The 17,288-nt window shown below is 44.2% G+C and overlaps 1 protein-coding gene across 17 annotated transcripts in view; it reads left to right on the top strand.

Moving 5' to 3' along the window:
- The window catches only part of Kiaa1217 (KIAA1217 ortholog), a 470,681-nt gene that overhangs the window by 312,956 nt on the left and 140,437 nt on the right, over positions 1-17,288 (top strand). For all 17 annotated transcript variants that reach the window (XM_029470015.2, XM_029470001.2, XM_029470022.2 and 14 more), the window contains one exon: positions 236-434. In XM_029470015.2, the coding sequence (XP_029325875.1) occupies positions 236-434 (199 nt within the window). The remainder of the gene's footprint in view (positions 1-235; positions 435-17,288) is intronic.

Genomic DNA, 17,288 nt, shown 5'->3' with positions numbered 1-17,288 from the left:
TATCCTATGCCATTTATAAGGTAGATATCTAGTGATTATAATTAGTAATGGGGTCATCAAGGACATTTTTTTCTAGGGATGTATACTACTGACTCCCAGAGCAATCCTTATGGTGGTTTTCTTCCTGCCCAGAGCTGGCATTGACAATATCATGGTGATAATAAATTCATATTAATAAATAATAAATAATTCTTTCTTGTAGTAATAACACTTTCTTTTAAAATATCTTTTGCAGACAAAAAGTCCCAAGCTGTCCCACAGTCCTCAACCTCCCAATTTGGGGGATCCGGTTGAGCATTTATCAGAGACATCTGGTGACTCTTTGGAAGCCATGTCCGAGGGAGAAGTTCCGAGTCCTTTTGCTAGAGGCAGTCGTACTCGTGCAAGCCTTCCCGTGGTGAGGTCGACCAATCAAACAAAGGAAAGATCCCTGGGTAAGCTTCAAAAGGCAGGACACGCCTTCATCTGACTGCTTGTTCATGTTTTTATGCTTCTGAGCATTTGCCCTTGGACTCAGATATCAGTTTAACCTTAGTCTGCAAATGCTGACCCTAGAAGACTTCGATGGTTTAATATTGTGTTCGTTTTCCATCACTGACAGTTACCCTACATATTGTTGCATAAGGCAGAAAGATTTATTTTGGTTCACTATTTTAAAGATTTTAGTCCATGTTTGCCTGGCTCTGTTGCTTCCCTTATGGGCCTGTGGGAAGACAGTCATTATGGAGGAGCAAAATGGCTCACTTCACAGCAGGGAGGATGCTCTCATTCCCTAATCTACTGTTTTGTTCCTATAGGGAGAACAGACATTATGGTGGAGTATGTGGTAGAACAGAGCTATGGTTAGGATGAAGATAGGGAAAGGAAGGGCCAAGGGTCTCCAGTTATCTTTCTTTCATGTGGCTCCACTGTCCCAGGGTGCCATCGCCTCCTAGAATTGGTGCAGGCTGGTAGACAAGTCCTTTACCCATAGGCCTTTATGAGGACTTTAAGATCCAAAGAAAATGAATATCAAGTTATGCAGGATAATTTTATGTCCACCTGACACAAGCTAGAGTCACTGGAGAGGAGAGAGTCTCAATTGAGAAAATGCCTCTATAAAATGAGGCTGTGAGCAAGCCTATGGGGCATTTTCTTAGTTATTGATGGAGGAGGACTCATGCCATTATGGGTGCTACTGCCTCTGGGCTGGTGGTTCTGGGTTCTATAAGGAAGCAGGAAGCAGGTTGATAAAGTCATGTGGAGCCATCCAGCAAGCAGCACCCTTCTCTGGCCTCTGCATCAGCTGCTGCCCCCAGGTTCCTGCCCTATTTGAATTCCTGTCCTGACTTCATTCCATGATGAACAATGATGTGGAAGTGTAAGCCGACTAAACCCTGTCTATCCCAGCTTGCTTTGGTCAGGGTTTTTCATCACAACAGTAGTAACCATGACTAACACACTTGTGTTAACTCTTGCCGAAGTCCAGACTGCTTCTGGGGCTGGGCTCACTCTGAATTGTCTAGTACTTTCTACTTTAGCCATCACACTGGGAGAGCTTTCCAGTTTCCTGGACAAAGGAATAGCCAAGGGGTGAAATAGAAGGAGCCCATCCTGGCCCCGCAGACCACACACCCCAGTCAGTCCCAGAAGGTACAGTGATTGGGGCATGAACCCTGAGAGGGGGCTTTTCTCTCCTTGCCCTCTGTGCTGGTATGTTGTGTACTGTCCCCCAACTTTTTAAGGATTTCACTTAATACTTGTGTTTGCAGCCAGGTGGAGTCAGGAGAAGAGAGGATAAGATGAGGGGTCAATGCAGAAGACAACTGAATTCTGCACATCACACCTAGCAAACTGTTGTTGGAAGTATAAGGAGAAGATAGGTGTGAATGGTGCCTTGATTTTCCTTCCTTGTTGCAGGTAATATCCAGAGCAAACTGGGTTCAGATGCCACTCTGACTATTCAGGCAAACCCTAGCCCAAACAAAAAATGCTATGTTATTTGTGTGGTTTCAGACATTACGTTAGCTATCTTAAAAGGCACAGTGTTGCTTATGTTAACAATACTACTACTATTTTTAAAATTTTTAGCCATTTATGTTTATTGTTGTTTGGTTGTTTGGTACTTACTGTCTTTGTTGTTTGTGTGTATATGTGTGAGTGTGGGTGCCCACACGCCATGGCATGTAGGAGGAGGTCAGAAAATAACCTTTCTACCTTGTTTCAGAGGCAGAGTCTTGTTTGTGCTGGGCTGAGTATTGCTGAATTGAGTATTCCAGGCAGGCTGACCCTAGTGCTCTGGGCAAGCTCTCATCTCACTGTAAGAGTGCTAGGATCAGGGTTGGAGAGATGGCTCAGTCATTAAGAGCACTGGCTGCTCTTCCAGAGGTCCTGAGTTCAACTCCCAGGAACCATATGGTGGCTCACAACCATCTGTAATGGATCTGATGTCCTCTTCTGATGAGTCTGAAGACAGCTACAATGTACTAATATTATTTATTAATAAGTCTTTATAAAATGTTTCTTTAAAAATATTTTAAAAAGAAAAGAAAAGAGAAGGAGAGGAGAGAAGAGGAGAGGAGAGGAGAGGAGAGGAGAGGAGAGGAGAGGAGAGGAGAGGAGAGGAGAGGAGAGGAGAGGAGAGGAGAGGAGAGGAGAGGAGAGGAAGTGGGGGGAGGGGAGGGGAGGAAGAGGAGGAGAGGAAGAGGAGGAGAGGAAGAGGAGAGAAGAGAAGAGAAGAGAAGAGAAGAGAAGAGAAGAGAAGAGAAGAGAAGAGAAGAGAAGAGAAGAGAAGAGAAGAGAAGAGAATGCTGGAGAGGAGAGGAAGAGGAAGAGGAAGAGGAAGAGGAAGAGGAAGAGGAAGAGGAAGAGGAAGAGGAAGAGGAAGAGGAAGAGGAAGAGAAGAGAAGAGAAGAGAAGAGAAGAGAAGAGAAGAGAAGAGAAGAGAAGAGAAGAGAAGAGAAGAGAGTGCTGGGATTATAGACACCTGCCACCACATGGGGTTTTATGTGAGTTCTGAGAATTGAACCCTGGCCATCAGGCTTGCCTGGCAGGTACTTTTTTCAACTTGTGGAGCCATCTCTCTAGCCCTTCATTTGCTTTCTAACTGGACACATATACATGGTTCAGTGTGGAGTATGTTAATGTAAATGGCGTATGTATGTAAAAGATACTTTATGATCAAGTAAGGACACCTACCATTTTATTATTTCATCTCCAATTAAATCTTAAACTAAGATCTAATAATTCCATGTACTTTGAGGGTACATTGTGGTGTTTGGGGGTACATTGTGATGTCACAAGTATACAGAGGGTCCTGATGCATCGGGGTGATTAACATTTCTATTGTCTTCTTATCGGCATTCCTGTTATTCATAAGATACAATCATTATTGTAAAATACGGACCATTTGTGGCTTTGCACTCCATGCTGGTGAGAGGCTCTACTGATGTCTCTGCTGCTCCCACCTTACTGTATGTGCTTTGCAGCAGCAAGCACTCAGTATCATTTTTAACACTGAATTTCAAGCTGGGTGTGATCATGCATACTGGAAATCCCAGTAGTTGTGAAGCTAAGTCGGAAAGATTTTTGAGTGTGAAGTAAGAGTGGCTTACAGAGTAAATTTGAAATCAGCTTGGACTGTGTTGGACCTGGATGTCCTAGAACTAACTAACTAGCTCTATAGACCAGGCTGGATTTGGACTCACAAAGATCCACCTGCCTCTGCCTCCTGTGTGCTGGGATTAAAGGCATGTGCCATCACCACCCGAAGAAGACCACAGGGAATACTGTGTGTGTGTGTGTGTGTGTGTGTGTGTGTTTCTCTAGCCTGGCAGTTAAGTCACAGAATCAGGAAGTATGAACCCTAGATCTCACTCATTAGCTGCATCTTACAGTGTTATCTCTGGGACCCCAGGGACTAGCATACAACTTGGGAGAACACTGCTCAGGACAGGGTGAAGACCGACAGAGCCTTTCTATTGTCACCAGTCTGCAGCTTCCATGTGGGTTAAAGAGCACTATGCTCTTTTAGCCACAGTCATCCCTGAGGCAGGAGCCAGGCTAGCAGTGGAATTTCTCCTTTGTGCTTTGCAGGAAATGGGGTGGGTTGGGGATGTCAGGTCTCTGTAAAGATTTCCCCCCTGTTTTGCCAAATAAAGTAAAGATAAGAAACTCCTGTGTGCCTTCCCCTATCCCTGGGAACAGAGCCTGTTGGATAATGGACCCTTTGTCTTCAAGGAAGGAATTTCCTCTGGCTGTCAAGGCAGCTGGCCTTGCAGGTGGATACCTGCCCAGCATGGGAGCCCCTCCTCCAGTAGAGAGAGAAGAGGCTACAAAGTCTTGCTCAAGGGATTACTGAGGGAACATTTCTGGTTCCCTGTGCTTGTGAAAACTGCTCAGCCTCAGTCTAAAGCCAGTTTTTCTTCAAAGTGCCTATAAACCCATAGTAAAGAGGTTCAATTCCGTTACCTAGTGAATTTAACTAGCATAGAATTTTCCAACTTCTGGAGAGAAACAAAAGGACGCAGGAAGAGGAGAGGACAGGAGATGAGAGATATAAGAAGTTGGTCAAAAGGGAGGCTGTGGCCTCAGAAAATGAGGGCTTTAGGTCAGCAATGTTACTGCTGCCCTCGACTTCCTCCTTGTGGCCAATTTAGGAATTTCCTCTGGGATGCACCTAGTGCCCAGGGTACAATTGACTGGGGTTGCTGAGCCTATGGAATGGAGGGGAAATCTGAGTCACCAGGAGCCTGCACATGCACTCTCCTTTCCAAGGTCCTTACTCAGCCTTGCCTTGATTAAGGAAATCCCCTTATGTCTGGTCTTATTTAACACAAAGACACACAGAAGCACAGTCCCGAGTCCCAGTACTAGAAATGTAGCTGTAATACCCACCCCTCTCACTCCCACCTCCACCCCAGCCTCAGAGTCATGGCCTTGTAAGCCCTTGTTGGTGCTGTTTTGAAGATCTGTGTGTCTTTGAGTGTCTCTGTGTTGTCATATTGGTCAGAATTGATTTTGGGGCGGGGCGGGGAGGGCGTTCGAGACAGGGTTTCTCTGTATAGCCCTTGCTGTCCTGGAACTCTCTGTGTAGACCAGGCTGGCCTCAAACTCAGGAATCCGTCTGCCTCTGCCTCTGCCTCTGCCTCCCGTGTGCTGGGATTAAAGGCATGCGCCACCATACCCTGCTAGAATTGAAAATTTTAATGAATCCGCCTAACATAGTATCAGTTAGATCAGCAATTCTCAACCTGTGGGTAGCTCCCACAGGAAAACACATATTTCTGATGGTCCTAGGAATTCAGACACCGCTCAGCAGCAACAATTACAGTTATGAAGTAGGAATGAAAATAATTTATGGCATGGGGTCACCACAACATGAGGAGCTGTATTAAAAAGTTGCAGCATTAGGAAAGTTGAGAGCCACTGATACAAATGCATGTTTGTTCATTACCTTGATCTTTATTTTATTTATTTATTTATTTATTTTTTTCTGAGACAGGGTTTCTCTGTATAGCCCTGGCTGTCCTGGAACTCACTTTGTAGACTAGGCTGGCCTCAAACTCAGAAATCTGCCTGCCTCTGCCTCTGCCTCTCGAGTGCTGGGATTAAAGGCGTGCGCCACCACACCTGGCTATAATTTTTATCATCTGTTCATCATAGACCACTCCTTCCACTCTTAATAAAAAAAAACTTTAGGCCAGGAATGGTGGCCCACCTGATAGCCCTGCCCTGCCATGTCAATACCACTGACAGCACCTGGCTGCTGCTAGAGCATACTGGTGGTTTTATGAATGCTCTTAGATCAGACAGACAGTGAGGAGAAGTCACCATTGTACATAATAGAAAGTATTTTCTCTGCCCCAAAGATATTCTGTAGTCTGCCCATTTAACCTTCATTCCTCACCAACTCCTGACCACAAGTGAGCTTTCCTTTCATTGTTGTTAGTTTGATTTTTCTAGGACATCCTACATTAAGAATGAGACAACTTAGCCAGTCGGTGGTGGTGCATGCCTTTAATCTCAGCACTCGGGAGGCAGAGACAGGCGGATTTCTGAGTCCGAGGCCAGCCTGGTCTACAGAGTGAGTTTCAGGATAGCTGGGACTACACAGAGAAACCCTGTCTCGAAAAACGAAAAAAAAAAATAAAATAAAATAAAAAGAGCCACTTTGGCCCTTTCAGATTAATAGTGGAGTAATACACATTTAACTTTCTTCCATGTCTTTTTGCTACTGGTAGTTAATTTCCCTTTAGCACTAAATAATATCCCATCATCTAGATCTATCGGCTTATCCATATTCACCCTCTGTGGTGGTTTGAATATGCCTGGCCCAGGGATTGGCTCTGTTAGGAGGTGTGGCTTTACTGGAGTAGGTGTGTCCCTGTGGGCATTGGCTTTAAGGCCTTCATCCTAGCTGCCTGGAAGCTAGTCTTCTCCAAGCTGCCTTCAGAACAAGAGGTGGAACTCAGCTCCTCCTGCACCATGCCTGTCTGGATGCTGCCATGCTCCCACCTTGATGATAATGGATTGAACCTCTGAACCTGTAAGCCAGCTCCAATTAAACGTTGTATTTTGTAAGAGTTGCCTTGGTTGTGATGTCTGTATACAGCAGTAAGATCCAAACTAAGACACCCTCTGATACACATCTTCGTTCATTTCAAGTTTGGATAGTTATGCATAAAGCTGCTGATGAAAAAGTATAACGTAAAAGCAAAATTCTAGGCCTTTAGGCCCAGGCTTGAGAATGTGACCTTTGTGCCTCAAGGTTCCAAGGTATGCTAATCATAAAACAGATTGCTACATTCCTTCTCCCACCAGCTTCCTGGGTTCAAGGAGTGTTCATTCAAAGAAAGTCACCTTGACCCACCCTGACCTTTGCTGGAACCCTCTATGCAAATGTGCTATTGTTAGGGGCTCTTAGATTGTTAGGGGCTCTTAGAAACTGTCTTGAGAAATAACCCTCACAATTACCAGGTATTCCTTGTGACATTTGTGACTTTGCACTTCCTTGTGACTCTTAACTGGTATTTTTGGTATTTTCCAACAACGCCCTCCCCACCTCCTTGAGTTGTGGTTTCTTCCTTTAATGCCCCCTTACCCAGCTACTCGGGCCGCCATGGTCCTCTACCCCTGCGTGGTGTATGACCGTGGGTCCGAGAGCGCTCTTGAAATAAAAGTCCTCTTGCAGCAAGACCATTTCTCGTGAGTGATTTGGTGTGTTGCCTGTCCTGAGTCAGAACGTGGGGGAGTCCTCACATTGTGGGTCTTTCATTGAGAACATCTGTGTGTAGGCTTCTTTGAATAAATTCCAGATAGCAGGATTATAGATCATATGAGGAGGTTTTTTAAATTCAGCTTCATTGTAGATCCCTTTAAGGGTAACTCTTATAGGATTTATTTTTATGTCTGTATGTACACACACAGGCACCTGAGTGCAGATGCCTGCAGAGGCCAGAAGAATGTGTCAAATTCCTGGGGCTGAAGCTGTAGATCATTGTGAGTCACCCAGTATGGTTACTGAGAACCACGTCCAAGCCCTCTGCAAGAGCAGATGTAAGACCCGAAGAGCCTTACATCCAGGATGTCCCACTCACAGAAACACAGAGATGGAGATCGATACAACAAGCTAGAGGTTTATTGATCCAGTGTGCTGGGACTGTCCTGCAACCGGGAAACCCCTAAGCACCCACTTTTTATACAGTTTAAGGGTAGACTTTGGTAACAACATGAGTTGGTTTAAGCCCATTGGTGGCCCGTGCTGACCTTTTCATTCCCACCTTTAGAAATGGTAATTAGCCTCTCCCTTCCAGAGGGGCAATTGTTTCTTGACCTTCCCAAAGTTCCTAAGCAGCATTGATGGCCCCAGGTGAGGTGAAGTCTTAGTCTCCAGAAGAGGGAACTGAAACCTTTTTGGTTGTTATCTGCATCTGTAGGTCGGGGCTTCCTTGTAAAGCTTGTTTTGCTGTGTCATTCCGGAAAGGGAGTGTTCAGCACAACCTTTTAGCAGAAGATCCCCAGTGTGCAATTCTAGCAAGGTATTTCGGAGGTCATCTTATGTTCTCTAAGGTCACACACAGGATGCCCCCCCCCCTTTCTTTTTCCTCTTATTTTTTTATTAGGTATTTTCTTCATTTACATTTCCAGTGCTATCCCAAAAGTCCCCCACATGCTCCCCCACCCACTCCTCCACAGGATGCTCCCTTAACTGCTGTGCCACCTCTTCAGCTCCCAGCATGGGCTTTTGAATTAACTCTTGATTTTCAAAAACATGAGATCGAGGTATTTGTTGTGGCTGCTAAGGTATTTGTAGAGGCCTTGACCTCTGCACTAGAGGCTGCTGTACCTGTAGCTCTGTGATTTTATAGCACTACCTCTTCAGATGTTACCCAAGGATGTGAGATGCCATTGCTGTCTGACCCTGGCCACAGAGCCTGGTCCTGGTTACCTTTTTGTAGCTGTGACAAAAAATCACGAACAAAAGCAATTCGTGTAAGGAAGAGTTTATTTTGGCTTGTGGTTCTAGAGGGAGAATCCATAACACCAGAGAGACATGACAGCAGCCGGCCAGAGCAGGAAACTGAGAGATCACATCTCCGTGGCACACAAGGAGCAGAGTGTAAACCAGAAATGCAGTGAGACTATAAACCTTCAGATTCCACCCCCAGTGATGTGAACTGGAGGCTCCCTGTCACCTCCTAAAAGATCCATAACCTCCAGAAACAGCTGGAGACCATCTTTCAAATACAGGAGCCCCTGGGTGTTGGGAATGGGCAACAATTTTATGCACACTTAACAGACTGAGTGGGGAAACCTATTCTGCATTATACTTCTATATGGAGCATACTTTGTCCTTGTAGTTCTCAGGTTGTGCTGTGTGGAGGCTTGGCACCCTGATGGTGGACTCTGAACTGGACAGACCTCAAACTCCCTCCCTCCCTGGAGAAGAGGATGCCTTTACACATTTGCCCAGAGATAAACCTGCTGTGTTTATAATTAGTCTATGTGAATAATTCTATGTTGCTTCTGAGTGTTTCAACAGTGAGAGAGATGTTGAGGGGCTAAGCATGATTTATTCTCCAAGGGACTCTTATCACATTTATTTGGAGAGGAATTAAAAGCAGTAGGACATACATAAATGCATGTATGTATATTCACTGTGTATGTTCACATAGCCATAAATATAAGCGGTTCTCTGTATTTGCTAGTTCTGAATCCTTTGATATAACCAGCTACAGGCCAGAATTATTACAGGACTGTGGATAATGCTCAGTAGTACAATTCTTGTCCAGCATGTCCAAGACCCTGGCCCTAACATAAAAGTCTTTGAAAAATAATAAGTTGAATCTGTGCCACATGTGCACAGACTTTCTTTTCCTTGTCACTGTTCCTTAACATATAATAATTACTTAAGTAGATTTTCAGGTTGTTAGGTGTTTGGAGGTCCGGGGTTCCACCAGTTTCTACTCAAGGCACTCAAGGACCTCCATCACTAGACTGTGGTGTCTCAGGAGATCTTGGCTCTAGTCCACTGTGGATGCTGAGAGACCACTCCTGGCATGAAAGGTGTGAACTTATCATTAGAGAGAGCCAGTCCCAGTCAGATGATAGCCAAGCAAGGCTACCTCATGCCTAGGGCTGGCCAAACAGCAGCATCAAGAAAGAAATGTACTCAGCCAGGTTCCGATGCCCTCAGCTTCCCTTCCGACTTCCCTTCTGTCAGGTGCTCCAGCCATCTAAGGAAACACTCACTCGCTGAAGTTCTCAACAGAACTTTGTGACATTTCTCCTTCACCCTCTTTTCAGAGGTTAGAAAGAAAGCTAGTTGCCTCCCACAAATGTGAAAAACACTGTCCCATAGAGTTTGGTTTTTAAAATAATTTCCATGAAAAATCACCCCACTGATATTAGGTCTGCTGTTTAATGATGGAGTGGTGTCCATTTAATCATGGTGCCTGTTTGGAATGCAGCACAGAGAAAGTAGGGTTGGTGTCTGGCTGCTCCTTAGTTGGCCTTTGGGGAAGGAGTAGCCACAAGATGTCCCCACCCCTCTATGTGCCCTCAGGAATTTGCAAATGAGACTCTGTGAAAATAAGAACAGCAGCAGCAGCTTCCTTTGGGCACAGCCAGATTTTGGAAGGTGGGCCAGACTCCAGAAGAACTGCTTTAGAGAGCAGCCCTGAGTAAGCCCGGCAGAGGTCCTGCATATCTGTAAACATAGACTGAAAAACCAAAAACCATTTAAGACAGTAGAGAAGGGTTTAGGCCAGATGATGGACCAAATTCATCAAGTGGGGGTGGATTGCTGAGTTTATGGCGGTTCTACTGCAAGGCATTGACTTTGACGGTGATTGCTCCCTGTGGTGACTTAAAGAACAGAGGTCCAGGGAATCAGAGTCTGCATCTTGGTGCAAGACTGGGGAGGGGGTAGGGGTGAGAAATCAGCCATCTCCAAAGTTGGAAGCCACCAGTGTGGGTTGGTGACCGAAAGGACTCAGGCCTGTGCAAGTGTACGCGTGTGTGTTTGTGAGTGTGTGTGGTGTGTTCACTACTGTGTGTACCATACCACCCTGAAGCCTTCAGGCTTCAGGGGATTCTCCTCTGCCCCCCATCTCCTTGTGATAGCAGTGGAATTATAGATACATGCTACTTCTCGAAACCTTTACATGGGTCTGGGGAATTTGAATTCAGACTCCTGTACTTGTTTGGCAAGTGATTTGCCCATTGAGCCATCACCTGGAGCCTACTATCTAAAGCATTTTGACATTTGTTTTCCCAAGTACTCTCAGTGATTGCAACGCAGTGCTGTATTGGGCTGGAGCGAGGGCTCAGTGATTAGGAGCATATACTGTCTGCACTGCTCAAAATTCCCAGAATGGATGGGCACCTGTGTTCTTGTTTGCACACCTTCATACAGAAACATGTGAATCCACTTAATTAAAAACAATAAGCCAGGCAGTGGTGGTGCATGCCTTTAATCCCAGCACTCGGGAGGCAGAGGCAGGCAGACTTTTGAGTTCAAGGCCAGCCTGGTCTACAGAGTGAGTTCCAGGACAGCCAGGGCTATACAGAGAAGCTCTGTCTCAGAAAAAAAAAAAAAAGTATAAAATAATTGTAATGTTATAAATACAGAAGATTTAAAAAGAGTACTTTGAAAGCCAGGCGTGGTGTCGCACACCTTTAATCCCAGCACTTGGGAGGCAGAGGCAGGCGGATTTCTGAGTTCGAGGCCAGCCTGGTCTACAAAGTGAGTTCCAGGACAGCCAGGTCTATACAGAGAAACCCTGTCTCGAAAAACCAAAAAAAAAAAAAAAGAGTGCTTTGTAGCAGATGAGTAACTTTGGATCTATCCTTGATCATCTTGGGCACTGTTAAAGCAAGTCCTGGAGTTTTTCCTAGAGAGTCAGGTTCAAGGCTCTGGCCTGAGTAGTGCAGTGGGTAGCTAACGTGAGGGTGTGAGTCACACACTCTTATCTCCTCAATGTGTGCCTACTCTGTTGCTGAGGCAGGAGAATGGGTCATCCCACCACACTGCAGGTGCTAGGGTCTGAGTGCTGGGTGGCACATCAGCTGAACATGTTCTCAGGTTTTTTTTCGTTTCCTCTGCCGCTGTCCCCATCCATCGCTAGGTTGGTGTGGTTGTGTGGTTCGGGTACTAGGTGTCCATTTTTATAGCACTGACAATCTGGTGTGGCCAGGTACTGGGACACTGCTGGCAGCTCCTGATAGTGCCAGGTTACACCTGCCCGGAATGGCAAGGAGCTCCTGCTTTGGCCGATTCTGCTGTAGCCCATTCTACAGTAAAAATCCAATTTACTATATCTGTAAACCATTTGATAAGTTTGTACTGGCCTTAACTAGCAGCCGACTCAGTTGCTTGCACCTGCATGCTGACTGGTTTTTCTCCAATTTACATATTGTGTTGCTGTAGTAGCTTCCTTCCAAGTACTGTTAGGTGCAGACTGCCTCCATCTAGAGGCTGGTCCATGAACTGCAAGTGGGTTGAGTAACAACCTCTGGCTTTCTCAAAGATATCAATTTCATGACATGACCTGATGCTAAATAAAATATAAGGTGAAATAAAATAGTTAAAATAAAGTAAAACTCTACACACAGCCCAGGAGACATTAAATATATTGAATTGCACAACAAGAAAAAAAGAAAGAGAAGTTATAACGTCATGAAAAAATTTCCTCTATAAAACAAGCTGCTTTAGGTTAACAAAAATGGTAGCTCTTACACAGCCCTAACTGGGATGACTTTATCAAAACCTCCCTTAAGAGCTCAGGGATCAGCCGGGTGTGGTGGTGCACGCCTTTAATCCCAGCACTCGAGAGGCAGAGGCAGGCAGATTTCTGAGTTCGAGGCCAGCCTGGTCTACAAAGTGAGTGCCAGGACAGCCAGGGCTACACAGAGAAACCCTGTCTCGGAAAAAGAAAAAAAAAAAAAGAGCTCAGGGATCTATGCAGAAGAGGAGGGAGAAAGATTGTAACAGACAGAGATGATGGGCGACTTCAAGAAAACCACATCTTCCAAACACAGCAGAGCTGAGTCAACACCTATGAACTCAGACTGTGGCAGGGCACACAAGAGTGTGTGGGTGAAACTCAGACAAAATCCCTGCACAGAGGAGGGGTATATGCAAAGTGCTAATCCAACCATGAATGTATTTGTACTTGATGCCCGCTGGAAGAGGGAAAACTGACTTTCGCTGGGTGTATCAGCCACACTCCAGGGCCACTCATGCCCAGGAGCATGGAGTCAAGACCAATGACGTTTGGTTTTTCAGTGCACTTTTTGATTTGTTTGTTTGAATTTATATATATATATATATATATATTGTTTTGGAAAGAGAGACAAAGAAAGAGGAAAGAGTGAGAGGGAGACAGGAACAGAGGCTGAGACAGAGACAGAAGGAGAGAGAATGTGAAGTTGGGTGAAGAGATAGGTTGGGAGAGTTGGGGGAGGGTAAAGAATATGATCAAAATATATTCTATGAAAAGATTTAAATGAAAAAGAAAAATGTTGGCGTTTAGTTTTCTTACATTTGGTAAAATAAATGTCCTGGGGGAAAAATTGAGTCAATCTTTAAATAAAATGTGGATTTGGGGCTGATAATGAGCCTCCAGTCTGACTATTTCAGAACTCCTATGCACAGGGACTCAAGTCCACCACTGGCTGTGCCTTGTGAATTAGTATGAGGTGAATGAAACATGGACAAATTCTACAAATAGATTTACTGCACCAAATCCAACTCTAGGGATGAATGTGCTTACAAGAAGCAGTATAGTCACATGATGTGTTTGTACACAAGTAGGCCAGGCATGGTGGCATAAGCCATTAACCCCAGCACTTGGGGATAGAGGAGGAAGGATCTATATACATTCAAGGTCAGGCTGATCTACTCTTTGAGTTCCAGGCCAGACATAGCTACACAGGGAGGTCTTATCTCAAAGAAAATACAATTAGATATTAAAAATCTTATGCTGGTAAAACTTGGGTTGATACTCTAGAGCTGATTTTTTTGGATTTCAGAGTAATTATTAAGTTCTATGCCTTTTATAGTTTGGCTGTGACATACCTCCCACATAAAGCTGTAAGCATGTGATCCTAGGCTAATTGGGAAGTTGGGGAGATCTTTGGGAGATGGGGCCTGATAGAAGAGGGTCCCTGAGTGTAGAGCTGAGACCTTTTAGGGCTGCCCCATCCCTTCACTCTACCTCCTTGGTGTGACTAGACAGCTTTTTACCTCTGCTGGCATGCTTTTCCCACCATGGTGGACTGTTCAGTGGTTGTAGATCATGATAAATCCTTTCACCTTTTGTCAGTGTTTATCATAGCAACAGTAAAGAAACCAAGACCACACACTTCCATAATGGCTCTGTAGGCAGGCAAGCCTAGGAAACAAATTGACTTGGAAGACAGTTTTGGTTGATGTGAGCGCTCCATTAGAATGTTGGTAGATCACAGATGAGGCACATAGTAGTCTCGAGCATTGAGCAGGCTCCCTGGGAAGATACAAGTCCCCTATGCTTTTGTAGCCAGCATGTCGGTAAGCCTGGTCACCATTTAATAACATTTACATAAAACATTTCAGGGTTGAAGATGCAGGCATGAGACTGAAATAAATGAAAGGAAACAGAAATTCAAAATTCCATAGAGGGGGAAAATTAGTCTTGAAATTAATGTGAAATAGATCTTTCTCTGTATCACAGCTAGGAAGTCTCACTCTAACCCAGATCACCGGCCAAGGGTTTTTGGTTTTTGCTTTTTTTGTTTTTTTTTCTCTCAGATGTAAAAAAATATTTACTTAAAACAGAATTCAGGGCTGGTGAGATGGCTCAGTGGGTAAGAGCACCCGACTGCTCTTCTGAAGGTCCAGAGTTCAAATCCCAGCAACCACATGGTGGCTCACAACCATCCGTAACAAGATCTGGCACCCTCTTCTGGAATATCTGAAGACAGCTACAGTGTACTTACATTTAATAAATAAATAAATCTTAAAAAAAAAAAGAATAATTAAAAAAAAAAACAGAATTCAAAGTTTCAAAGACAACATGGAAGCCAGCAAGGCAAAAAAAAAAAAAAATTATTTTATTTATCCTTCTAGATCCAAAATAAATTTGACTTGACTTAATCAAAAACAATACAATTCTAAAAACCATTTAGATGAGTATTTCTACAAGAAGCAATTAAATGTAATATGTGTACCAGGAAATTAAGATAAGGATAACTGCTGTAACTTTAAACAGGATGAAAAAGCAGACAAAAGGAGAAAGGTGAGTTAAGTTATTTTAACTGAAGTGAGTTAAGTGGATTTTATTACTTCAGAAAAGGTCTATACCAGCTCACTAGGATGAAAACGTTTTAAATTATTATGATAAAAACAATACTATGTTAATGTTCTTAAGATCCCTTTACGCAGTAATTGTATTTCAATGATTCCTTTACAAGGCCATTTTACTGATAGGTCTTTACATTAAAAATTGAAAACCCAATGACATGATATTATATCACTCTGGCCAAAGGGTGCAGCCAAGGATCTGTAGGTTTCTGTGGATCTTATTAGATACAGAAAAGGAGTAATGCCTCAAATGATTGGTGCTGAGCTATCAGTATGAATTCTGTAGGAGGGGAAGGCACTTCTGTTGGAGAAGAACACTTGGGAGACAGGCTGCTGTTGAATTTCTGGATCTCAAAAGAAAGCGGAAGACAGAACCTCTTCTGTAGTGACAAAATCCCAATATTTTGTTTTGTGGAAACACGCTCTCATGTGTTTGACCTTGAACCCGCTGGGTAATGAAAAATAACCTCAAACTCCATATTCTGAGATTACAGGTGTATGCCACCATACATTATGACTGTATTTGGAGGGGGGAGGGTGTTTTTTAAATGTGTTTAGGTGTTTCTCCTGCACCACATACTGCAGTACCACAAGAGGCCAGGAGAGGGCACTGGGTCTAGTGGGACAGGAGTTACACAGAGTTGTGAGCCACCATGTAGGTGCTAGGAATTAAAACTATATCCTCTGAAAAACCAGCCAGTGCTCTTAACCACTGAGCCATCTCTCCTGCCCCTTGACTATGTTCTAAAAATACCAAAGACCAGCCTCAGATCTCTTTATTAGTGGCATTAGAAGTATCTAGTTTAAGATGTATTAAAGCACGGTGGTGCAATCTTAGCGCTCTGCCTGAGGTCACCTGGCAGCCTGCTGAATGCCACTGCCAGCATCAAGCAAGATCTGTTTGAGTGACATAGAGAGGTTTGCACCCCAGCGTTGTTTCTAGTATTGCACAGAATAGTCTTTAAGCTAGTGTGAAAATATGAGTGGAGGCAGAGGCATGCAGGCTTCTGTGAGTTCAAGGCCAACATGGACTGTAGGGAGAGTTCTAGGACAGCCAGGGCTGCATAGAGAAACCCTGTGTATAAAAAAAAAGACAATAAAATACATTATATTGGCAGCTGCTCTGCAGCGATCTTGTTAGAATAAGAAGTAACATTGTTGAACTCCTTGCAGAGGGCTAGTCAGTTCTTCCGTTCCTTCCCCAGGGCAATTCACAGGAATTTGTTATCTTTGTGAATGCAAGATTAATTATAGCTACTTTTTTCCATTAAAGAGATAATTTAGTTAGTCCTTGCCAATTTCACACATATAGTTGATTATATATATAATGCAATCTGATTATTCTACACTCCCACCACCATACTGGTGGCTCAGATCTTTAACCTCTTACTTTGTGACCCCTTTCATTTAACTAGAGCCAGGCCCATGTGTATGCCCATTGGATCAGGACTATACATTGGGCCCTGGTGCCATTGTTAATGCATGCTTTTTTTTTCCTTTAATGAAAAGTTCCTTGTCAAACTAATTTGTTTTCTAAAAGCTGGCTTCCCAATGGAACCTTTTATATTCTTCTAACTCCGTAAGAGTTTCCACATGTCTTTTCCTACCAGCTTAAAGACTGTTTATTCTGTGCAATACTAGAAATCTCTCTGGGGCGCATGCCTGTCTTATGTCATGGACCTGGGCAGGTGCTCCCTGATGCTCTCATCCTGGCAGTGGTGTCTAGCACGCTGCCAGGTGACATCAGGAAACAGCTTTTTGGCAGGTTCTCATATTTCAGATGGTGTGCTAAGAACACAGGAAGGCACACATTCTGCATGGCTGCAGGACCCATGTGTAGGTCCTCTGGTCTACTTTCCATTCAACTTTCTCCACTGAGCATCGTGAGGTGGACCTGAGATGAAGCAGGCCTTAGTTCTGGAGCCAAGGCCCTGTTCAAAGATTTTAGAGGGTGAGATTTCCATCTAGCATAGCTGCGTTTGAACACAACAGCAGGTGGGCCCCATCACATGACCCTTTCACTTTCTTGAGACTCTTAGGAGCTCTTATATGTGGAATTACTTAAATCCTATCCCCCAGAACTTCAGAATGTGACTGTGTTTGGAGTCAAGATCTAGGTTAGAAAGAGGTCAGAAAGGTGGATCCTATTCCAACGTGGCTAGAATCTTCATAAGAAGAGCAAAATGATGAAACTCCCCCGTTTTCTAGATGTTTCCAATCCATGGAAAACGGGGACCAGAGCTCAGGAGAAACCCGCTCTGACAACATATTGGTCTTGAGTTTTGAGAAGATATATTTCTGCAGTTCAAGCCCAGGGTAGCCTTTCTTGCCTGCCTTCTCTGCTCAACAGCCCAGAGTTGCCATAAACAGAGTGTGTTTTTCCTGCAGACACTAGGGCTATGTTCATCAAGCGCCCCCTTGGTTTCTAACCCAGCTTCTTCTATGCCTGTGCACTGCGTCAGAC

Source organism: Mus caroli, unplaced genomic scaffold, assembly GCF_978045245.1.
Source record: "Mus caroli unplaced genomic scaffold, Mus_caroli_1 scaffold_2, whole genome shotgun sequence".
Lineage (NCBI taxonomy): Eukaryota > Metazoa > Chordata > Mammalia > Rodentia > Muridae > Mus > Mus caroli.
This window is presented reverse-complemented; position numbering and strand designations above follow the sequence as displayed.